The following is a 25764-nucleotide window of genomic DNA, read 5'->3' as shown; positions in this document are numbered from 1 at the left end:
GTACCTGGCTTCCAAGACGCCATGATGATGTCCGCACCTTCCTTCTGTATGCCTCGCACTCTGAGGGGAGTCCCGGAAAGAAGGCATGCCATCAACCGAGTGTGTGTCAAGATAGGGTGTGTTTCTGCTGAGCAGGGACGCATCAAAATGTTCTTTGATTTCCTGAGCAGTCTGGGGTGATCTATCAGCATATGGAGCAGCCTGCCCATCCAAGGCTGTGATCTCCAGAGTGGGACCACTATCCACCCCTTGACCTGCTCTTCCTCCATCTTCTGCAAGCACCTAGAGATCAAGGAAAAAGGAGGAAAAAGATAAGGAAGAGTAAAATTTGTCCAGTTAAGAAAGCATCAAAATAAGTTGCCTCAGAGTCAGGTTTCCATGAGCAAAAAATAGGTATCTGTTTGTTAAGCCTAGATGTAAACAGGTCAATAGAGGGAGTACCAAAAGTGGAACAGAGAGAACTAAAAACATTGACATCCAATTTCCACTCATGCCAAGAATTGAAAGTGCGAGAAGCCTCATCTGCCTCATAGTTAGCTTTCCCCGGGATGTGTGAACATGTGATCCATACTTCATTATCAACACACCAGTCCCAAATGAGTATAGAAAGATCATTGCAGGGCAGAGATTTGGTACCTTCCATTTCATTCACATAAGTAACAGCTGTAGAATTGTCACAAAAATTTTTAATATGTTTTCCCTTAACTTCCTGCCGAAATGCCTGCAGAGTAAATAAAATTGCTTTAAGTTCAAGAGCATTGATGTATAATGAAGTTTCCTCCAAAGACCAACTACCACCTGTAGAAACCTGGTTAAGGCTGCCACCCCAACCAATATTGGAAGCATCTGTGAACAATTCAAGTTCTGCAGCCGGCCTGAAAATAACCCTATCCTGTACTGCTGCATTTTTGCACCACCAGAGTAATTCTTGTTTCATCTCCTCAGAAATAGGCATCATAGCATCAAAATTCTCATGAGAGTGATGTAAAGCATGAATCTTGGCCCTTTCAAGAACTCTATAATGCAGTTTTCCCAGAACGACCGCAGAGGTGGCAGTGACCAAAATACCTATCACCCATGCAACCTGTCTAATCTGGGCAACCGACTTGTGCATAAGATCCTCACAAGCAAGACGAATTTTAGAAACTCTTCTTTCCGGCAAAGAAATTTTCATAGTGTCAGTGTTGATAATGTTGCCTAAGTATTCAATAGACTTAGTAGGAGTAAGAATGGACTTTTCCTCATTGATACAAAAACCCAGTCTCCTGAAAAGGGAAACAGTGTCCTGCACACAAGCGAGGCAACCTGCTTGTGAGCTGTTGCAGATAAGTGAATCATCTATGTAACTGGTGATAGTATAACCTTTGTTCCTCAACTGTGAAAAAACTGGCTTCATAAGTTTAGTGAAAATTCTAGGGCCTGGTGACACCCCATTAGGCAAACAATGGAATTGGTAAATAACCCCTTGCCATGTGAAACAGAAAAATCTTTGCTATTCCTCCGCTATCTTGACTGAGTAATAGGCATGTTTTAAATCCACTGACGCCAAGAAGTCACCTGCATGAATGAGCTTGATTGCAAGTTCAAAATCCTCCATTTTAAAGTGGATATATGGAATGTGTAAATTAAGTTTCTCTAAATTCAAAACTATCCTATATCCACCATTCTTTTCTTCCTTAGAAAAATAGGAGAAATAATTTGTCCATATTGCCACTCAGTGACAGAAATTACCTTAAGAAGAAGTAATTTTGAATTTCAGTAGAGATAACATCCTGTTCTAAAGAATTAAACCTGTATTCAACCTTCTGAAAAAATAAGTGTTTGACATTCTCCACATTAATATCCAAATGGCAGTGTTGAACAAAATCTAATATACAAGGATCAGAAGTAATTTCCTTCCATTCATGGACAAAGTGGTGAAGTCTACCACCCACAAAACAGTCACTTGCCTGATTCAGTGCCGAGGCTTGGAGTAGCCCCGGCCCCTGGCGTTTTTTTGGGTCTGGGTAGCATGGAGCCTGGGACGATCTCTGACCAGACTTGAAGGCTGACCTCTTAAACCCGTAGGGCTGGAACCTAGATGAGAAACCTCTAGTTCTGCCAGGAAGACGCCAAGGGAAAACCTGCCTCTTGGCTGTGATGGTGGACTTTGCCGATTCTTCAATCTGTTTTACACTTTTGGAGATATCATCACCAAACAAGAATGAACTTTTTCTGTGCAGAGGTGAGAAAACTTGTGATTCAATTCATGCTTCATCACAAACCTCCTATTGAGGTTGTTCCTAACATTGGCATGACCTAACAAGGCCAGTGCACCATTTATCAGGCTTGTTTCCTGCGCCACCACATGGTGCTGCTCATCGCGGGCCACTTTGTCTAATTTTACTAAAGATTTGGTAATTATAGAAGCAGCCCTCAAAATGTCCTTATTAACCTCCCTCAGCCGAAAATCCACTCTCCTGGCCTCCGGCCTCAGTGCCTCCAACACTTGAGGGTTGCAGTCCACTGCAGAGAGGGCAGGGCAGTTAGCAGGTCTCAAAACACAGTCATCCTCACATAAGGCTTTATAGTCGTCCTCTCGAATGCCCTTATCAAACATAAAATTTATCATATCAGCCACCTTACCATCCACTTCGGCCGAAAACACGTCCGTTGGCCCAAATACTTGAGCGCCCTGAAGAAGGGGACTCACAGTAGTGGAGGGCTCACCAACGGAATCATCATCACTGCTGTCTGCAGGGAATCCCGAGAAGGAAGGAGGGGATGGCGAGCAAGCCTGCCCATGAGAAGGCCCAGCACCCTCATTAATCTTGGTGGTGTGGGCAGTGGAGGAGGCCCCTGCATTCACAGGATTAGGTGAAACCGGGGGAAGGCTCCCACGGTCCCTCCTGAGACGGTCAATTTCAGACCTCATCTCAGCCAGGGCGTCTAAAACAGCATTCCACTGCCCGGGTGGGGGGGCCGAAGGTAGAGTTGAAGCAGGCGTGGGGCAGGGGCCAGAGGCAAACACGTCGGAACCGTGAACCAAACGTGACTGGCGCTTCCTCGCCCGATCCCCGGCATGACGACTCCTGGAAGAGTCACTGCCCCTGCCACTGTGGTCCAAATCATGGGCACTGGGCACCCAATTGGCCAGGGAGGGTCCAACAGGGGTACCAGCCCCATCATCACTGGAGCCGGGAGACTCTATCACACAACCTGGTCGTCAAAGGGAGATCAAAACAAAGCCATAAGCTTGTATATAGCCCCCCGCCAACAAAAAGCCATCTTGTAAGGCACTAACCGCCCTTAAACAGGTAACGGATAGTAGGCACTGTACCTGCGTAACAAGTAACGTGGCCTGCTGTAAGAAAAAGCACCAAATGGACCAGCGAGTCCACAGCACGTCCGTCCGGTGTGGTCAAGCGTGCGCAACTGGTGTTTGGTTGGGCTCCCGCATATCTCATGTGAGCGCCCCATGTCAGCGGAGACGACGGCTGACGTAAAATTATGATCAAACATCATACTTGGTAAGTATTCATCTAATCTTACAATTTCACCTCACGACATTTTAACTGACGTCACCACGGTACTCCATGAGAGCTTTAGAGTGATTCCTCAAACCACAAGCAAAAACCATAAGCCCTAAAGAAACCAAAGCCTAAATCAGGCTACAAAGGAACAAGCAAAAAATGGAATCCATGATACCAACCAAAAATTTTATTTGTCTAAACTGCCCAAGAGTAGATGCAGAAAAGGTAAGGCAAAACAGTCACAAAACAAGAGACATGTACACATAACCAAAGGACTGGAAGAAAACAAAGTTGTGACACAAAAACACAGGCCCTACCCTGGGAATAATTATACAATACAGAAGTATGACAAAAATCTATTATACATAAAGTCAACCATAAAGTCATACATAAAGTCAAACAAAACATGACAAATAAACCCAGTCATGTGACAAAAAAGATTCAATGCACAGTGAAAAAACCCAGAATCCAAGAACAAAAGACCACACAGGGTCCACCAGCAAATACATGTTAAAAAGTAAACCAAGAACCAGAAGGCACAATCACGTGTAGACACACAAACACATAAGAAATGGAAGTTATGAAAGAACTGCACTTGCAAAAAAGGTTACTAGGCTGGATTGTCTTTCTGTAAAATTTCACAAAAGTGGATGAGGTCGCATAATATCTCGCGTCCAACGGCGCAAGGTGCTCTGGGAAGCTAATCTCGTAGGCAGTTTAGTAGTAATGAAGAACCTAGTGATCAATCCCCGTAAAGACTTGGTTCTCTCTAGGTAGTCAGTAATGGCTGTGTAAACACAAGTGGAAATATCTGGGGTGTAAGCATCAAAATTTATCTCAAACAAATGATCACCTGGCCTAGAAGTCTTCAACAAATCACCTATCTTAAAAGTGACACGGGAGGCAGAAACACACATATTCCTAATGTCAAGGAGATGTAAAGTTTGGCCATGTTGGCCAGATGTCAGTAGCATTAAGATTACCAGCTTCCTGGACAATTGAATAAGAGATAAAGCATTGTTGGGACCTAGCTTCTGTAAATGCCTGAAAATTAAATCCGGGTCCCAGGTGGTACGACACTGCGACAAAGAAAGTCTCTCCAGAAAAACTCCTTTAAAAAGCCTGCTGACTAGCGGATGCTGTCCTGCAGGCTGACCTTGGACCAAGGCAATGGCAGAAATAGCAGACCGAATGCTATTCATGGAACTATAACTGCACCCTTGTCCCTTCCGAAATTCAGATAACAAAAAATCCAACAAAGCACCTATAGATGGGTAAAATGGATCAGTTTCCCGTTCGTCACAAAAAAGCATCCATCGTTTGATATGTGCCCCATATTGAAGCTTTGTACTGGCCCTACATGACTTAAGGAGAAAGTGGGCAGCCCCTGACGGCTGAAGGAATGCCTGATAATAACATCACAGTCAAAACTAACCTCCGACCCTGGGGATGAGAAAGAGAAGGGTCCTGTAGTAGATAGAAAAATGGGGTTGGGAGGCAGCAAGAAAGGAGGGACTGCCAATAGTTGCAGGGCCCTCGGAAACCAAACTTGGGTTGGCCATAGGGGCAGAATGGCAAGAACTGTCGCCCCCTCCACCTGGATCTTCTCTAGGACCCTGCAAATGACGCTGAAAGGGGGAAAAGCATAAAGGTTTCCAGTGGACCAAGAAATGGTAAAGGCATTAACATAAGTTGAAGTCAGGTCTGGCTGCCAAGAGACATACACTGGTAACTGGGCATTAATGCGAGTGGCTAAAAGGTCAATGTCAGGTGTAAAGAATTTACCACAAACTAATTTGAAAATCTCAGGGTGGAGCATCCATTCCGCATCTAAGTTCCGAACATGTGATTCAAAATCAGCCTCCACATTATGTAACCCTTTCACACGTTCAGCAGATTAAGTGATTCCTCTAGACTCTGCCCAAGCAAAAATTTCCTCTATGACTGCATTAAGGCTGGGCTTAGTACTACCAACCCGACCTAACCCAACAACTGTGGCGATGTTGTCAGACCTAAGCCGGACGTGAGTGTCCCGGTGATTCTTACAGAGAGACGACAGGCCCATTGATATGGCTTTTAATTCTAAAACATTAATATGGTCCAGTTCCTCCTGAGCCCAATGACCACCTGTCTTGACAGCACCCATACTAACACCCCAACCAGTCAAGGAAGCATCCGCGTACAGCTCCGACTGTGGGGAAGAAGGACGAAGAGACTTCGTTTGGCAATCGATGTTGTGGACCCACCAATATATAAGGTCCCTAGCATGTGAATCTAAATTAATTGTAGCAGAATAATCACCATGATTCCTAGTCAGTTCACGATTCTTAATGATCTCTAAATATTTGTACCTTAATGGGGCCAACTCCACTGCCGGATCAGCAGCCACTGTCATCCTAATAAAAGAAGTGAGATCATGTAAGGTAACTACCTCATGGCACAACAATGCCAAACCTTGTCTTTTAATGCATTTCTTCCTGCGTAGAGGCAAGGCAACAGTCATATTAATAGAGTTAAGGATGAAGCCGAGAAACTCCACCTCCTGAGAAGGAATAAGAACAGATTTGTTTACATTAACTGTCAGTCCTAGAGTGTCAAACAGATGAATAGCATAGCCAACCTGAAGTCGAAGCTCAGCTGGAGAAGTGGAAAAGAAGATGCAGTCATCTAAATAGCAAACTACCACTATACCAAGTTTCCGAAGGTGACAAAGAACTGGTTTGAGCAGTTTTGTAAAAGTACGTGGAGCTAAGGTCAACCCCTGAGAGAGACAAGTAAAGCGAAAAGTCTGATTCCTCCAAAAAAATTGTAGCTGTTTCCTATCAGCTGGTTGGATATACATTGAAAAGTAAGCATCCTTAAAATCAAAAGTCATAAAGTAGCAGTTAGGTTGGATGAGCTGAAGTACATGTTTAATGGAATCCATTTTGAAATGCAAATGGGAAAGGTAGTCATTAAGCTCCCGTAAATTAAGGATAACCCTGGCTGTACCATATCTCTTAAGAACAGGAAAAACATTAGAAAAGAACCCCTGTTTATCTCGTGTACAAGGCTCAATGATTTTATGTTTAAGACATCTTGTAAGAGCCGTTTCCAAAGCTGAATGATCAGCAACCGAAAACTTCAAGGGTGGAGGAGGAAGAGCTTGGGTGGGTAAGGTAGTAAACTCCAAAAACTTACCATGGACTACATCTTTTATCCATCTGTCCTCAGACAAGGTATACCACTGAGATCTGGCAGTGAAAATCTTAACCTCCCACAAAATTATTTGGAGTGTTAATCAAGGACACCTGAGGTGCACTCACCGGAGGAACATCCACTGGTTGGAGCGGTGAGGCATGGAGTATCTCTGCATCCCCCTTCCTTGGGATGCCCTTTGGCCTAAAAAGGCCGAACATGGTGCCGTGAACCCGTGCGCTGAGGAAGGGCCCGCCACTACTGGTAGTGGCCAGAACATCTGGAAAACTGCCGAGAAGTAGCCAGGCGTCGGTTCCGAAAGGGACGAAAAACTGGCCTGCCCATCTTCCGCGTCTTGTGGATTTCCTCATACTTTTTCAAAACATCAAATGGGAAAAGCTCATCCCAACCAACCTCACACTCTCGTTTGCACAGGTTGGTCATGGCAGGGTTGTGCACGTGGAGGCGAGCAACCTCTTTCCGCAAATGGTTAAGGTAATTCACTACCGAAGTCATGAGCCTGAGACTGCTGTTAAGGCCATCTAAATAGCCATGGAGGGGCTTGCCCTTCTTCTCACTGATGTCGCTGATGCACTAGAGCACCGGCACTAAGGCCTTGCAGAGTAAACCATTCGCATAGAACAGGCGGGCATCCACAAAACGGCTACCCACACTCATAGCTTTCGTAACTGCAGCGTTGGTTACAGGAACTGCCAAGTTAGGCACATTACTTGGTAACTTAATCTTGTCACAAGTCAGCTTAATACCATCAGGCGTGGGGCGGTGCCGGAGACTAGAGTCTAGAATAAAAGCAAGGCGCTCTGCTAGTGGCTCACCCTTCTCCTCCTCACTGTGAAAATGGCCCAACAACTCCTTCAAGGCCCTGCTAAAGTCAGAGTCATCCTCGTCAGGGGCAAGTCTAACTCATCCAAGGGGTCCAGGTCATCCTCGGGGCACTCACCGTCCTCACACTCTGAGGACGAAACCTCCTGAAACCCAGCAAAGTCAGGAGGGCCGCAGGCCAACGAAGCAGGCCCTGCGCCCTTATCCAGCCTCTCCATTAAGCCCGTAAGTAAGGCGCTGATGCGGTCAAACTTATCATCCGTCGGTGGGGCCTGAACTGGAGTAGCGCCGACATCACTAGGCCCGGCAGGGGAGGGCAGATCAGCCATGTCAGACCGAGACTGACCAGGACATCCCTCAGGACAATCTTTCCTCCTTTTGGAGTCCTTCCCCGAAGGCTTCACATCACGTCTTTTTGTACGCACAGACCCAGACGCTGAGGAGGGGGACGACCAAGCTGGTCTAGCGTTCTCCTGATCCGCTATGTTACTGCGAACCAAAACATAACTCCAGGTCACATAACAGAGTTTGGGAACTAGAAATTACTTAAGTCATAAATATAAAAATAAAACACCAGGTGATAAGAAACCAGAACATGATCCAAGCAACTTTTCATCATGGTTTCCAGGACCCGAGGGCCACATAATCATATATGCAATGATCCAAGGATCATGCCTTCACCAAAGTGCGCAAATAAAAAGGGGAAGCCTACCAGGCGAAACTCCAAGGAGAATGCCGGTGAGAACAGCGTCGCGTAGAGCGGGGAGCCGCTGAGAGCAGACATGGGGAATGGATGGCGATCGTCTCATGGAGTACTGTGGTGACGTTAATTAAAATGTCGTGAGGTGAAATGAAATATTGAACAACAACTTTTGCAAAGTGTTTACAAAGGAGGAGCATTTTACAGGAGAAAGGCCTATGGAAATAAAGCAAATGCACGACATCATGGTTACTAAAGAAAATATAAGGAAAATTATAAGTAACTTGGATATTAATAAATCAATGGGGCCTGATGGCATATCTGGGAGGTTGCTGAAAGAATGTAAAGATCAATTGTTGAACCCCATATTTGATATTGTGGAAACCTCCATACGAACAAAAATAGTCCCGAAAGGGTGGAAAAGAGCTGACATTGTGCCTATATATAAGAATGGAAGTAGAATGGAACCGTTAAATTACAGACCAGTATCATTGACTAGTATATTGTGCAAGGTACGTTAAGACGTAATTAAAGCAAAGTGGAGTGAGTATCTAGAAAGTGAAAACATCCTGAGTGAAAGGCAGTTTGGTTTCAGAAAAGGAAGATTGTGCGTATCCAATTTATTATGTTTTTATTCAAGAGTGACTGACATACTACAACATAGAGAGGGATGGGTGGATGCTATTTGCCTGGACTTGAGAAAGGCCTTTGATAAAGTGCCACACAATAGACTGATGTGGAAACTAAAGAAGATTGGAGGAGTAAGTGATAAACTAGCAAAATGGATGGAAAATTACTTAGTGGGAAGAGAAATGCGAACAGTGGTGAAAGGAAAGAAGTCAGAGTGGAAAAAGGTAACCAGTGGAGTTCCACAAGAGTCAGTGCTTGGTCCCATCATGTTTTTTATTTATGTCAATGATATGCCAGTAGGAATAGACAGTTACACGAATATGTTCGCGGACGATACTAAAATTATGAGGAGAGTAAAGAATGTGGAAGATTGTAACAAGTTACAGGAAGATCTTGATAAAATATATGAGTGGAGTAAAGAGTGGCAGATGGAATTTAATATAAACAAGAGCCATGTTATGAAAATGAGAAGTAGATAGAGACCAAACAAGGATTACAGGCTGGGAGATGAGAAAATTGAAAAGACCAATGAGGAGAAAGACTTAGGAGTAACCGTGCAAAACACTCTGTCACCGGAGAAACGCATAAACAAGATATTTGGGAAAACATATAATATGCTTCAAAATATTGGTCTTGCATTCCACTACCTAGATGAAGGAATGATGAAGAAGATACTATGCACTTTAATAAGACCCCAGTTAGAATATGCAGCTTGCGTCTGGTCACCACACATGAAGAAAAATGTAAAGAAGGTGGAAAGGGTACAGAGGCTGGCAACAAGGATGGTACCAGGATTCAAGGAGTTAGACTATGAGGAAAGACTGAGGGAGCTGGGGCTGACCACATTAGAAGAGAGAAGAACAAGGGGTGACATGATAACTATGTATAAATTGGTGAACAAGATTGACATATTAGACAGAAAATTGATAAATCATCTCCGAGGACATGGAAAAAAATAATAAAAGACATCTGTTTAAATGACATGAGAAAGTACAGTTTCCCGCATCGTAGTATTGATAAGTGGAATAAACTGAGCAGTTTTGTCGTTGAGGCGATGTGTGTCAATCAGATGAAAGAGAGATATGACAGGAGTAGACAAGGAGACAGGACACAGAGAGCTTAGCTCGGGCCCTGTAATACACAAATAGGTAAATACATATGCAACTTAAAGGGCCCAAAGACAGCAACATCCAATGGCTGTAATTAATCAGTGGTATGGGGTAGCAGAGTCACAATCACTATGCCATTGTTCATTGCATATTCAATGGCTTTGATGTTCATATAGCATTCTGCATTGTCCATAATTAGAAGGATCTTGTTCTCTGGGCTGCAGAATGTCTTTTCTTGAATATGCTCTAGTGTTTGAAAGAAACATTCCCCATTCATCCAGCCATTGTGATTGAGGACACCTTTAGATCCTGCACGTGTCCCTCTCATAAAGGAGTCATTCCAGCTTTTTCTTGGAATTTTGAATACTGGAGGAAGGAAGCTACACCTCCAGCACTTATAATTCCTATGAAAGTCATTGATTTTCCTCTTTCACAAGAAATCTGCGATGCTACTGGCTTGCCTTTCTCACAGACAACCTTTAAAGGTTTCATTACAGTACACTCGACCCTCGAAACAACAGACCTTCCATCAACGGATTTTGGAAACTACGGACAAATTCTGGAGTCTGGTTTAATCTACGGACGAATATTAAAATGTATGCGATTGTCTGTTCCCGGCAAATTATTGTCCGGTAGGTGGCGGGTCGGTCGCGTCATCAGCTGTTGGCCGCTATGTTTTATCTTCAGTCCGTGCGTTTTCAACCAACAGCGTTAATATTCATTAAACTAAGCATGCTCATGCCATCTATTTCAGGTTATTTGTTGTACTTAATGCTTTGTAATACTGCTTGAATGATTACACAGTATTTTACGTACATTTTATACAGTTTTTTTACGTACTTTTGCAAAGAACGGACTTTTGCAATCTACGGACAGGGTTGTGCATGCATTTGTCCGTTGTTTTGAGGGTCGAGTGTACTTAGACTGCTCTCATCAAGATTGAATATCCTGTCAAGACTAAATCTGTATTTTTCCATAGCCTCAATATAAGCATCAAAGAACACTGTGCTTATTGAAGCTTACAACCCTGGCAATGGACATTCCCTCCAAAGCCTTCAGAGTCAGCTGTGGGTGGTGAGCCATGAATGCGTAGTACCAGTCCTTGGTGGCAGACTGTTCCCTCTCCCAGGCTGACAGGATGCATGGTGACTTACAGGCAAGTGCGTACTCATAAGCCAGCTTACGGAGCTCCTTGGCTAGGAGGCCGTGAAACATCTTTGCAATCTTGATGGCGTAATCACAAAGCTGTGTCTCCTGCTCCTTTGTGAAGACCTTGTGGGAACTGCCATGGAGAGGAACAAAGATCTTACCATCAGATAACTTTATGGATCTACTGACTGCATCCTGTAAGGTCATCACTTTCACTTCAAACTTCTTGCAAGCTTCCTTGATACTGCATCCTGTTTCCACACGGTACTGAAAAGCCTCCTTCAAAGCAGTTCTGTCTGTTTGCCTCTCTTCCTTTGGCACAAACATCCTCAGCATGTTTAAGTCTGCAAGTGAAATTACAAGTCATCAAATAACTAACTGGTAAATACCCAAATGAACAGTATGTGTCAAGTGTTGGGGTGTACTGTACACCATCATACGCTACATCATACACCATACCTACAGCTGTTTTTTTAATAAAAAAAAAAATCTATCCAATCACCCTACACGATATAAACTTCACAACACACATACAATACTGCAAATGCTCGCTAAACATCATTACATGTGTAACATCACATTTCAATTGCATTCAGAAAATATTTATTTTCCCTTACCATTTCAATCATGTAACAGTTTTTTTTGGCACCTATTATACACCTGGTACTTGCATTTCTTCATATTGAATGTAAGTAAACTATTACGTAGGAGTTTTATCTTGTTTGAACGTAAAAAATAAAGTATGTAAGAAATTTTTGTACGCTACACCCCCTCACTTTAATGTACGCTACACCCCCTCCTAGCCATGCTGCCTTCAAACCAGTATCACAGCAACAATGTTGGATAAAACCTAGATATATCTTCAAATATTACGTACATCTGCCTTGTATTCATATTCAATACCTTACCAACAGGATCAGGCTGCATTTAAGATTAGGAAACAATATGATATGAATGTCTCAAGTTAAATCAGATGTCACAAAAAATAAAGAAGTGTTACCTCCAATCCACACGCGGCACTCTAGGAGGAAAGAAAGCAGCTATCTTGGTTCACTGACGTCACTTTCACTCTCAGTGTTTCCAACAGAGCTCTTCTATAAATTTTATAATTTTAACGGAGCTTGTACGGTACATCCCCGTGTACACTAATCCCCGACATTCCCCTAGTATGTGTAATAACAAAAAGGATTTTTGATGTAAAATCCATTTTTATGTACATACTTACCCATAGTTTTTAATTATAATTGAGTTTCCCTTCCTCCCTCCCCTTTATAATCTTTTAGGCTAGAGGCGAATGAGGGAATCAGCCTGATGGGTGGTACCTGGGAGTAGAAAATGGACTGGGTGCCTTCTCAAAGAAAACAAGAAAGGGCACCTCAAGTATTTATTTTGTTTCTTTTCTTGAGCTGTTAGACATGGTGTAAGTTTGCTGTGGGAATGGGGTGTGATAAAAATGGATTTTACATTGAAAAAATCCTTTATTAATATTTTGGAATTGAAAGCTGTTCCTTTTGGGCTTAAGGCTTTATTGCATAATGTCTGACATAAGGATATTATAATAAAATCAGATGATACCACAGTTGTTGTGAACATTAATAATTATGGTAGCATTAAACAACAATTGTTAAACATAGCTGAAGAAATTTTTGATTGGGCTAATGAGTGGGACATAGACTTATCTGTTGAATACATCCAAGTTTCTATGAATTTTGCAATTGATCTAGCATCTCATAAGAGTGATTTCAATAAAGAGTGGAGACTAATGCCTACAGTTTTTAGAGATATTTGCAAAATTTATGGAGAACCTTCTATGGATCTTTTTGCTACTCAACACTCAATTATATCTACTATTCGGCAGTGGTGGTGGTGATAGTGGCGGCGGAATAGTGGATAAGGTGTTAAGCGTGGGACTGGGGAGACGTCAGTGCGTAGGTTCAAATCCCACCATGTACTGTCTTGAAACTATGTCATTTGTCAAGTGGTTTAAAGTTCCCTACTTGTCACCATGATACCCAGGTTCTAGGTGAAGATGTAACTGCCTTACACCAAAGATGCACTTGGGTGGTGATATGGGCCCTAATATGGGTGCCACTTTAAATAAAATTGTCTATGCCACCAATGGATGGAAGCTGAACAGTGCTTCCCATACTCTTTAAGTATACCTACAGGTGATATAGGCCATAACATAAGGGGAGAAAAAAAAGAAAAGAAAAAAAAACAACTTGGAGACTAGATCTTGTGGCATTAGGCACAGATGCTTTTTCATTCCATTGGAGTAATGATTCACTCCTTTTATGCTTTCTTTCTCTTTAGAGTTATAAAAGACGTCATTCAAAAAGTAAGGGAAGACGAGGCGTCAGTATTAGTGATTCTGCCAGTATGGAGAACTCAACCTTGACTTCTTCCTCAAAGGTGTTTGTATCTGCCTCAGGATCTTAAACGGATACATCCAGTCAAGAATCTGAGGTTGGCAGTATGGCCTCTGTCAGGAAATCTTTCCACAGGGCAGGAATTTCTTAATGGGTTACGGACTTTCTGTGTAAGGCCTGGGATTAGAAAACCCTTACAGCATATGGGAGGCATATCAAAGTATGGAATGAGTTTTGTTTACGAGAACAAGTTGATCCTTTTTTGCCTCCTTTAAATAAACTGCTGGATCATTTACTCTTTTTATTTCATGAGAGTAAAGTAGATAGTTCTGGTTACAGTTACAGAAGCCTCAATGCAGCCAGGTCAGCTATCTCTATAGTACCTAAAATTAATGGGACTCCAGCGGGCCATCACAAAATTGTGTACTTTTTATGAGGTCAGCAGCTAAACAATGCTCAAAACTGCCTAGGGGTGGATTTACATGGGATCCTGATTTGCTACTATAGACTTTTGATGGTTGGGGAAGCAATACCCAATTGTCTCTTTCAATTTTAACCAAAAAAGTGATAGGTTAACTCATGCTTTTGTCTGGGCAAAGGTTTCGAACTATTGACTGTTTGGACATCAGGAATATGTTGCTTACTCAGATTGAGATAATTTTTAGAATTGGTGACTTAAAACTTTTAATGTCAAACATCATTTGCAAGAAATAAGTTTTAGTGCTTTTCCTTTGAATGTTAATCTTTGTTTTGTTGATGCCATAAGGATATATTTCCAGTTGACAAACAAGCTGAGAATAATACCAGATCAAAATAAACTGTTGTTAACAACCTGGAAACTTTTTGGGCCGGCATCAAAGGCCACAATTACTAGATGGGTCAAGGATGTAATGAGAGTCTAGTATAAGTGAGGTTTGGTTTAATACCTATTCAGTTCGGTCTGCATCCACATCTGTGGCATTTAGAACAGAAATGGCATGGGTAAGGCTTAAGAAAGCAATTGGTTGGAGCCATGTAACTACTTTTACTAAACACTATAACAAGACCATATTACCTGTAGGTTCCTTTGGACAGAACATTCTGAAATCATATGCTGAGAATATGTAATGATCTGTGTTTTTTTTTATCTTTTGTTGTTTATTGTTTCTTGCATAGACATGTATGTATGCTGTGAGGGCCACCGCATTATTTCCCCTTTATTTAATTATATTATATGTGTAGCCTCTGGCGGCCCCAAGCGCGGGCTGTCGCTGTTCTGCTGTGCAGCCAACCACCCTCTCTTTGTTTCCACCATTTTGTGTGTCTGCGAGCCTCACCTCAGTACCGGCCAGTCTTCAGCGGAGTTAACACGTACGATCTCGGCACAGGAAGAGACACGTGTGGCTGGACTGTGCTTTATAAGTACTCATTAGTCATTGGTCTGGGAGTTGTGCCCTCCCTTGAGTAGCTGGCTTGCTACTGGGTAGACCGTGACTGTTAGAACAACGGGCTTGTTGCTCTGGGAGAGGTGTAGTAAGTTTGGCTGCATTTCTCGTGCATTCGTCCACTCGGGTGTGGCGACGCGGAGAGACACGCTTTGTCTCGTCCTGTTTGTTTTGTTGGTGGCCGTGGTCACCAGTGTGGTTTGGTGGGCGGCTGTGTGCCCCCACCATTGTTTGTGTAGTATCAGTAGTATACTGTTTATAGTACAGAGTTAGCCTTCAGCGGAGATAGACACCCCTCTCGTCGGTCTGGCACAGTGAGAGAGACACGTGTTGGCTGGGCTTTCGAAGTACTCGCTAGTCATTGGTCTGGGAGTTGTGCCCTCCTGTTGAGTAGCTGGCTTGTTACTCGGTAGACCGTGGCTGTGTAGAACAACGGGCTTGTTGTTCTGAGAAAGTGTGGCCGGTTGGGGCTGCATTTCTCGTGCGTTCGTCCACATGGGTGTGGCGACGCGGAGAGACACGCTTTGTCTCGTCCTGTTTGTTTTGTTGGTGGCTGTGGTCACCAGTGCATTTGGTGGGCGGCTGTGTGCCCCCACCATCTTTTGTATAGCTTCAGTAGTATACTGTATTGTAGTGGTAGTAGCCATGCACACTATTGAAGGCTGAGAGGCTTCATGTCGGCCAGTGGTGCATAGTTGTCATCCGCCAGACTTGTCTGCGACGAGTATTTGAACTCTGTGTATAGTGGTTGTCACCCGTAGGTGGTGTCTGGGCATGTGTGTACACCACCGGATGTGCTGTACACATCATATATTGTAGTAGTAGTAGGCTAGGGATGTCAGTCTGACAGGTGCTAGGAAGCACTTGTTGTAGTAGGATAGTATAGTAATATACTGTGCGTGTTGTTCCAGTCTGTGATTCATCACCGTCTGTGGACAAGGCGTGCGGAGAGGCATTAATACTTCATAGAGAGTGGGTGGAATTGTCCTTGTGGGCGGTTTCTCTAGGGGGTATTAAGGCCTCACCCTGTTAAACATAACCTCTACCATTTATAAATTCTACTTGGTTGGGTACAGGAGGAGAAGGAGTTGCTGAGGAGATTCCCTTACAGTGGGGGAAATTATACACTGTTGGCGACCTTGAAAGAACCTGAGGGTTACGGCGGCTGTGAGTTATAGTAGTGGGGACTGTAGAGTGTTTTATAATCCCCACTGAACTGTCCGTAACAAAGTTGGCGATTTTGCCAGAATAACACTCTAGTGAGCTGTAGCAGTTAACCGCAGCCGTGTGGTGTACGTAACAATGCACATTCGGTGTTTCAACCTTTTTTGTTATGTTGGGGATGAGGCTATGAACAGTCATGCATGGCATCAGGCTGTTGGACCGCACAGCTGATGAGGAATTATGAGATCATCATAACTTACTGTGGTAAATGTGCGATGATTGTAGTTCCTCTTAAACTGTGCTGTTCAATTATGCATGGTCATGTGTGCCCGGTCATTCCATTTCAATTCATGTCCCTTTGTTTTAGGCGTACTGTTTGTTACACAGATCAAGCTAGTATATTGTTCCGTGCATATCTATATATGGTTTTATTTTCATTTGCTCTTGTCAACTCTGTGTTGACCTAAATTCAGTGTTATTCTGTGTGAATGGTTGTTTTTCTGGTGATGTGCTCCCCACATCACCTTCTCATTCCTAACTCCTGATGAAATCTCAGCCTTGGTACCAGTGCACTGTAAGTCACACATAACCATGCATAGTTGGACAGCACAGCTTTAGAGGAACCCTGATCATCACACACTTACCAGGGTAAGTTACGATCTTGTAAATCTCTCTCTTTCATTCCCTTATTAGTAAATTCAAGCTCTGCTTGTTTGTAGTTTCCCTTCCCCCTCCCCTACCTCTCATTTGATAAATTTCATGAAAGGAATAAGAATTCCTTAAAGATAAAGAAGCCTCTAATTTTGTAGATTTTTTGTTTTATAGCAATGGCTAATGCTAAGCTTTAATATTCTTTTTAACCTATGATTTTGCAATTTTTACTCAGTTTAAAGATCAGGAAATGCATTCCAAGGTGCACTCCATAACATTCTGGAAGGTTATGAAACACTAAAAAATCCACTATGGCAGGGTTAGTGATGTCATAACACTGCTATAGTGGATTTTGGAACATTTTGTAATCTTCCAGAATGTTATGGAGTGTGCCTTAGAATGCATCCCAGGAGATGATATCTCAGAGTGATTTGTATTCAAGGAAAGATATACCAAATACCAATCAGTGATTTTGGAGAATTGGATGATACTTACTCAGGACGTTGTGGAAAATAATTTGAATATTTGAGTATGTATTGTTAAGACTGATTAATTTGCTATGCTTTTATGATTCATTGTTAAATAAATTTTAAGCAATTATGAAATTTTATATCATACACAGTTCTGAGACAGTCAGTTATGGTATAGGGGAGTACTTGTTATGAAGGAACTTATATTATGTGACTGATCACTATAAAGTGGCAGCAGGAGTATTTTCACTTCTCTTTTGAGAGCCAAGGGACTAAGACTTGAAGTGGTATGAGCTAAGTGGTGTGAGTGTGGAAGTTGAATGCATTTTCTTGGCTACATTTCTTTTTAAGAGAAACAACCTTGTCATATGTATGTATGTATTTGATAACTTTATAATCACAAAAGATTAAGAACAAATTTGAATTATAATTGTCTCAATTTTATGCATGAGATCAACATTTCTATTACACTTGCTCTTCTTCAGGAGGTAATCACCCAGATGCAGCATTACCACCTTCTTCCAGACCTCATTACGTATGGATGTTTGGCATTAGGGTGTCACAACCTGCACAGTGCCTCTCAGCTATTGAAGGATATGGATGTCAACTTTTTCCAGTAAGTTTGCATTTCTCCAAATTTGAACTGTTATTTTTAAGTCCTTTAAAGAAATGGTAACAAACCCTGAGGATGTGAGTGGCGTCCATAAGTAAATCATGGTTATAAATTAAATGCAAACCATATGAGAAAATGGTATGTTTTATCAAGGCAGAAATCTTTATGAACTAAATGTCATAAAATCATGTGAAATGGTATCACAATGTTACTTCTTTGGTGCCATTCACATTACCAAACCACAAAAACAAGATCTTTAGCAAAAAATATATTCATCTCAAAAGGGATTTACAATGAAATCTCAGTTTTCAAACTCAATTTGTTCCTGAAGGCCATTCTTGAACTAAAATGTTCGAAAACCAAAATTATTTTCCGTATAGGAATCAGTGTGAAATAGATTAATTTGTTCCTAGACTTCAGGGCTGCATTTAAGAGAGTAATTAAACATGCATCCCATGCTCCCTGCAGCATGTACAGTGGAGACTCAATACTCAAACTTAATTTGTTTCAAATAGCTGTACAAGTATCTAAAAGTTCAATTACCAATACCTATAAATCAGGTAATTTGTTCTAACCTTAGCAAAAACCTTAAGTTTGCAAAAATTTCAATGTATTTTTTTTAATAATTTTGATTTGTACTTAGTGTAAGTGAAGGCTGGTCATGGATAACATAGAAAAGGAGGGGAGATTGGTGGGGAGGAAGAGGGAGGTTATTCATCAGAGGACAAGGCATCATCCATGAAAATGTCTGGTAACTCGTGTCCTGCTGTGATTCCTGTGAAACCACTAGTGGAGGGCTGTGGCTCAGTAACACTTGTGCTTTCACTAGATTACTTATTTTCACCACTAATAAGTCTCTTTGGTGCCATTGTAAGTTTTTGAATGAAAAACTACAGATAATGCAGGAGAATGTTGTTATCACGACAGCAGTGGGGAAACTGGCAGCGGCAGGGGGAGAGAGACCAGAAGCCTATGTTTACAACCATGTGTGCAGACATTCAAGTACTAGATTTTTTTATATATACAGGTAACTCTTGATTTACATGATAGATGCTTTCCAAGAGCCATCGCGTACAGGCAACCCCAGCTTAATGAAGGTTCACACAACGAAATTTCAATACAACGAAGGTTTCAATTTACTACCATCTGGTCATTTAACGAACACCAAACTTGCTTTAACAAAGTTTTATCCAGGTATTTTTTTCCAAGTTTGAAAGTCCCGCTGTATCACGCAAGCCGACAGGCTTTTGAATACACCAGCACCTCTCGTGGACAAAACGCGCACCACTCACTGCCCCTGTTCAAAACAATAACAACATCAGCTGCAGCTTGTCTTCCCTCGCTCAATTTACCACCAAAATGCCCTGCAATGTCACCTAGCATTGCTAAGAAGACCAGGAAGTCTCTTACTCTCGAAGTGAAGCTGGATATTATTCACAGATACGAGAGAGGCGAGAAAACTAATAGCATTGCTCGCCACCATTTTGACTCCATCTACTGTCTCTACTATTTTCAAGTAAGCAGGCTCTATTAAGAAGGTTGGTGAGACCGTATCTTCCTTGCAAGTTAAAGAACCACCTGAACTCGTGACTACAATGGATAAAATGGAAAGCCTCGTGGAAATGTAGTACATAAGTTTTGTATGTGATACAATGATGCGCCCTTTGTTTACATTTCACAGGTTACCGGTTAGAGTCTTTCCCGTTTCACTTTCCCTCCCTTCATAAATTTAAGATCATCAACATTATAAAGTTACGTACATACATACATTAGTGTACATTATAATGACAAATTAAGCTGCCTAAATATTTAACTTCATAATTTTTACTTTCATTAAACCTTTCACTGTACAATGATGCACTCTCGCTTTGTTTACTCTCAATGGAAGTTCAAGTCAGGGGTTAAACATGTTATAATCGGTTCGCTTAATGAAGGGTTTTTTAGGAACGTAACCCCTTCATTAAGTGGGAGTTGCCTGTATATCAAAATTCGCGTAAAACAAACATGTACTGTCATATCTCGCTCAACACGACAGTTAGGTTCCTGAGCTTGTCGTGCACGGCGTGATTTGTGTTGGGCGAATAATAGGCCCCATGGGAAAATAGGGGTTAGGTTCCCAGATCCTCCCAAAAAATTACTTTTTTTTACTAAAAAGACTGAAAAAAAAAACAATAAATGAAGTAACAAACATATTACTTAACTACAGTACTAGTACAAAAATACTCTGCTTAACGAACAGGATAGGGTGTGTCAAAGCTGTTTGTAGAGCCAAAATTTGTTAAGTAGACGTAATTTTCCCATAGGGAATAATGGAAATAGGGAGGATGCGTTCTGGGCTGGTCTCCAACATACCACATAGGTTAAAAAAAATATATATATATTTTTTTTTTTTTTCTATTAGCTTTCTACAAATCTTGCCCCCAAGAAAGGATTGTTTTGTAATGCATAAAGTGAAATCTTTCATGAAATACCAAAAAGTAAGGCAGAGATGATGAGATCGGCCACAGACGGCGGATACTACAGCAACTTGGCCGCTTCTTCTTCTTGTGACCATTTTAGCTTGGCGTGTTGTCTTTCACCACGAAATTCATGTTTGTTTCCACTCCTCTATTGCCTGCTATAATGGATATCATATCTTAGTATTCATATACTATATAGTAGTGAACTATATATACTATATATAGTGAATTATTAATGAAATACCACGGTATTTCATTAGTAATTCACTATCACTCAGTGTGTATATATATATATATCTATCTATATATATATATATATATATATATATATATATATATATATATATATATATATATATATATTTACCTAATTTACCTAATTGTAACATACGGGAAAAGAGCTATGCTCGTGTTGTCCCGTCTCCATATCTATTAATGTCCAGCTTTTCTTAAAATCATGAATATTCCTTGCGTTGACCACTTCCACGTCTAAACTATTCCATGCTTCCACCCTTCTATGAGGAAGCTATATTTTTCACATCTCTCCTATAAGTGGCCATTTTAGTTTTTCCCATGCCCTCTCGACATTCTTTCATTCCACATACACAGATCTTCCCTATCCATTTTTCCATGCCAATCATCACTCTGTATATTGCTATCAGGTCTCCCTTTCTCTTCTGTTTTCCAGGGTCGGAAGTTGCATTCTTTTCAGTCTGTCTTCATAAGTCAAATCTCTTAAGTCAGGCACCATTTTGTTGCAGCCCTCTGTACTTTCTCTAGTTTCCTTATGTGTTTCTTTAAGTTCGAGCCCACTGTATTGTTGCATATTCAAGCCTCGGTCTTATCATTGCAGTAATTATTTTCTTCATCATTTCTTCATCTAAATATCTGAACGCCACTCTTATGTTCCTCAATAAGTTCAATACTTCTCCAATTATTTTGTTTATATGTCTCTCTGGCGATAGGTCATTGGTAATTGTCACCCCAAGGTCTTTTTCTTCATGACTGGTTTTATGTCTTCATTTCCTATCTTGTACATACTCCTGATTCTTCTTTCACTCTTGCCAAACTCTAATTTCTTGCATTTTGTCGTGTTGAACTCCATTTGCCATGTACAGCTCCATTTCCATATTCTGTCCAAGTCTTCCTGGAGTAGTTCGCAATCTTTGTCACATCTCACTTTTCTTAACAATTTTGCATCGTCTGCAAATAGGCTCACATAACTGGACACCCCATCCACCATGTCATTTATGTAGACCGCGAACATTACTGGTGCCAACACTGATCCTGTGGAACTCCACTCTCCACCAAGCCCCATTCTGATGGTCTGTCCTTAATTATTGTTCTCATTTCTCTTCCTACCAAAAGTCTTCCATCCATTTTAGTAAACTGCCATGCACTCCTCCTACCATTTCAAGTTTCCAGATCAGTCTCTGGTGTGGTACCTTATCAAAGGCCTTTTTAAATCCAGATATATTCCATCAGCCCAACCATCTCTTTCCTGTATTACATCTATCACCCTCGAATAGTAACATATCAGGTTTGTCGTGCATGAACGCCCTTTTCTAAAACCAAATTGACACTCACAAAGTATGTCATTTTCTCCAAGAAGTCTGTCCATCTATTCTTCACCACCCTCTCACACATCTTAGCTACCACACTTGTAAGTGACACTGGTCTATAGTTCAATGGGTCTCTCTTGTTACCTGATTTATAGATTGGGACAATGTTAGCTCTTTTCCAGTCTTGGGGCACTACACCTTCCCTTAATGAGGCATCAATTACTTCACAAACTTTTTCTGCCAGTTGCTCCTGCATTCTCTTAAAATCCATCCTGATACCCCATCAGGTCCCACAGCTTTTCTCACTTCTAAACTCCCCATCATATTCTTGATCTCCTCCACAGTTACTTGAAACTCCTTCATAATCCCTTTCTGTTCCATTACCAGTGGTTTGTCAAAAGCAGTCTCCTTTGTGAATACCTTCCGAAAGCATCCATTCATAGCCTCTGCCATTTCCTGGGATCCTCACTGCATACTCCATTTACTTCTAAACTTTCAATACTTTCTCTATTTTTGATGTTGTTGTTCACATGTCTGTAAAAAGCCTTGGTTGGTCTTTACATTTATCAATTATATCCTTTTCTTGTTTCTTTCTTTCTTCTCTTCTAATCAACACATATTCATTTCTTGCTCTTTTGTAACTTTCCCACTGCTTAATCCGTCTTTTCCTTCTCCACCTCTTCCATGCATCCTCTTTTCTTGTTCTAGCCTTTTCACATCTATCGTTAAACCAGTCCTGCTTTCCAACTTCTCTATGTTGTCTTATTGGTACAAATTTTTCTCACCTTCTTTGTATATTTTATAAATTCCTTCCACTTTTCATTTGCTCCTTAGCACTCTTGAATTTCATCCAATTTGTCTCTTGAAAGAATTTCTTTAGGTTTCCAAAATCTGTCTTGGCATAATTCCATCTTCCCACTTTATATTCTTCATTTCTTCTAGATTTCTCTTCATCTATCACCTTGAACTCCAAAACTGCATGATCACTCTTTGCTAAAGGGCACTCCACCCTCATCTCCTCAATGACCATTGGCTCTGTACTAAAGACCAAGTCCAGTCTTGACGATGCTCCTCTCCTCCAAACCTAGTATCTTCTTTGACCCACTGAGTTAACACATTTTCCATTGCCAGTGTCAATAGTGTATTTCCCATGTTGTCTCTGATCCTTCCATTGACCAGTCCTCCCAACACACCTCTTTACAATTAAAATCTCCCATCATTATAGTTCGTTCACAGCCACCCAACATTTCTTCCAGACATGTTCCTGTATCACTTATCATTTCTTCATATTCCTGTACTGACCATGCATTTGTCTTAGGTGGTACGTACACCACTATGTAGTGCCTCTTTTTCCTTCATTAGTTTCTGCTCTGATCTTTAGCACTTCTGCCTTTCCCATACCTTCTTTCACTTGATCCACCTTTATATCTTTTTAACCAGCAACATCACTCCTCCTCCCATCTTACCTACTCTATTTCTTTTCCAAACATTATATTTCCTTCTCCAACCATCATCAGGTCTTCTCCTCTCTCAGTTTTGTTTCAGTAAGACCCACAATATCTGGGTTCTTGTCCCTCAAGTAATCGTTGAGTTCTAAAATCCCGATATCACTCCATTTATGTTGGAATACATTACATTCCGCTCATACGTAAGTTTCTTTAGTCCTTTCTTGCTGTACTTTTCTGGGTTATGAACCACTTCCTCAGTCTCATATCCAAGATTCTCCAGAAAAACTCTTTCTTCTCCTCTTCTGTCCTCTCTTCATTTTTTCAAAGCCTCCTTTCTCAACTCATTTAACATTTCTCTTTCCTTTTCACCGAGATCTCTTCTCAACCAAATCTTCCTTGTTGTTTCCTGCTGGGCTAGCCTCCATGACTTCTCCACCAATTCATCTACATCCTTTTGTGACTTAAGTTTGATTCTTATTGGCCTCATACCTTCTCCTGTGAACTTTCCAATTCTATGGAAGTCCTCTATTTCTTGTACTAGGTCTTTTCCTCCTCCTGCACCACATTAATGATATTATTTATCACCTTTTTATGTTTTCTCTCTCTCCATTTTACTCGGTGTCTTATCCTCCTTCACACCAAATATCACCACACATCTCTTTTGTCTACAGTTTCCCTCACCAATGTCTCATTTGACTTAATAACCTTCACCACTTTCTCAGCAATCTTCTCTTCTATGATCTGTTGATCTATAATTTCAGCAAGGCCCAAAGTTTTCTCCCAGACTCTTTGATTTCCTTTTCCAGACTTGCAACTTTGTAATTTACCTCCTTTCTTTCCACTTCCTGACTTTTTTCCATTCAGCCTGCTTCTCCATCACTTTTCCTAAAGATTCTCCACATTTGTCGCAATTCACTTTAATTAACTTAACTTCCTCTTTCAGTACTGCATTTTCTTCTTCATATCGGGCACTCTTTCATTACATTGTCATAACTCGTTTCCAGGCCCCATACTTTTCAAACAGTTTTCAATTTTACCTTCCAACTCCAGAATTTTCTTCACATAAACGCTCTTCTCCATTATTCCTTGAAATCCTGTGAAGTCTGATTCATCCTTCGAGTTCACAGCCGCCATGTTGCGCAGATGTAAACGAACTTCAGCTGATGGCTCAAACGCAGGCTACAGTTTATATTCACCTTCCCTGGACATTATGTTGCTAATCAACAGTTAACATGACTATATGGAGACAGGACAAACATTACAAGCTCCTTTCCCACCTTGGTTACTCTTAGGCAATGGCAACTGTAGAATTAGAGATGATTGCTCTGGAACTCAGCGACCACATCCGCCATCGACGGTGTCCCGTGTGTGTGTGTGTGTGTGTGTGTGTGTGTGTGTGTGTGTGTGTGTGTGTGTGTGTGTGTGTGTGTGTGTGTTTCACTATTTGATCTGTAGTCTCTGATGAGACAGCCAGACGTTACCCTACGGAACGAGCTCAGAGCTCATTATTTCCGATCTTCGGATAGGCCTGAGACCAGACACACACCACACACCGGGACAACAAGGTCACAGCTCCTTGAGTTACATCCTGTACCTACTCACTGCTAGGTGAACAGGGGCTACACGTGAAAGGAGACACACCCAAATATCTGCACCTGGCAGAATCGAACCCTGTCCTCTGGCTTGTGAAGCCAGCTCTAACCACTGAGCTCGTGTGTATTTACCTAGTTGTATTTACCTAGATGTAGTTTTACAGGGCCTGGGCTTTATGCTCGTGTGGTCCCGTCTCCAAATCTACACTTATCCAATTTTTCTTTAAAACTATGTACACTCTTTGCTGACACCACTTCCTCACTCAAACTGTTCCAAGTCTCAACACATCTTTTGGAAACTAAATTTTTAACATCTCTCAGACATCGTCCCTTCCTTAGTTTCTTACTATGCGATCTTGTGCTTCTAAAGTCATATTCTTCTCTCAGGATCAGTATCTCATTATCCACTTCATTCATTCCGTTAATCAATTTATAAACTTGTATCAGATCCCCTCTCTCTCTTCTCTGCTCCAATGTTGGTAGATCCATTGCCTTTAGTCTCTCCTCATATGCCATCCCTTTAAATTCTGGAACCATTCTTGTAGCCATTTTGTGTAGTCTCTCTAATTTTCTTATGTGTTTCTTTTTATGGGGAGTCCACACAACTCTTGCATATTCCAATTTAGATCTTGTTTTAGTACTTATCAATTTCTTCATCATTTCCTTGTCCATATAGCGAAATGCTACTCCAATATTCCTTAGCAAATTATACGTCTCTCTGAAAATTCTATCAATATGGCTTACCGGTTGATTATTTTCTTCCATTGTCACTCCCAAGTCCTTTTCCTTTTTTACTTTTTCTAGTTCTACTCCATATCCCATCTTATAGATTCCCACTGGTTGTCTTTCACTTTTCCCATTTCCATGACATGGCTTTTGTCCTCATTGAATT

At 41.4% G+C, this 25764-nt stretch overlaps 1 protein-coding gene across 12 annotated transcripts in view; it reads left to right on the top strand.

Annotated features, from left to right (window-relative positions):
* The window catches only part of LOC123511333 (pentatricopeptide repeat-containing protein 1, mitochondrial-like), a 358287-nt gene that overhangs the window by 321898 nt on the left and 10625 nt on the right, over window positions 1-25764 (top strand). For 8 of the 12 annotated variants that reach the window (XM_045267133.1, XM_045267132.1, XM_045267129.1 and 5 more), the window contains one exon: window positions 17684-17814. The exons of 3 other annotated variants lie outside the window; for them this stretch is intronic. In XM_045267133.1, coding sequence (XP_045123068.1) covers window positions 17684-17814 — 131 coding nt within the window. Of the gene's footprint in view, window positions 1-16633; window positions 16726-17683; window positions 17815-25764 lie in introns of those variants that run through there. One more of the 12 variants, XR_006676761.1, reaches the window with a different exon arrangement.

The sequence above is a fragment of the Portunus trituberculatus genome, chromosome 31 (assembly GCF_017591435.1).
Source record: "Portunus trituberculatus isolate SZX2019 chromosome 31, ASM1759143v1, whole genome shotgun sequence".
NCBI lineage: Eukaryota > Metazoa > Arthropoda > Malacostraca > Decapoda > Portunidae > Portunus > Portunus trituberculatus.
The sequence above is the reverse complement of the archived record's forward strand: the minus strand, read 5'-3'. Positions and strand labels throughout refer to the sequence as shown.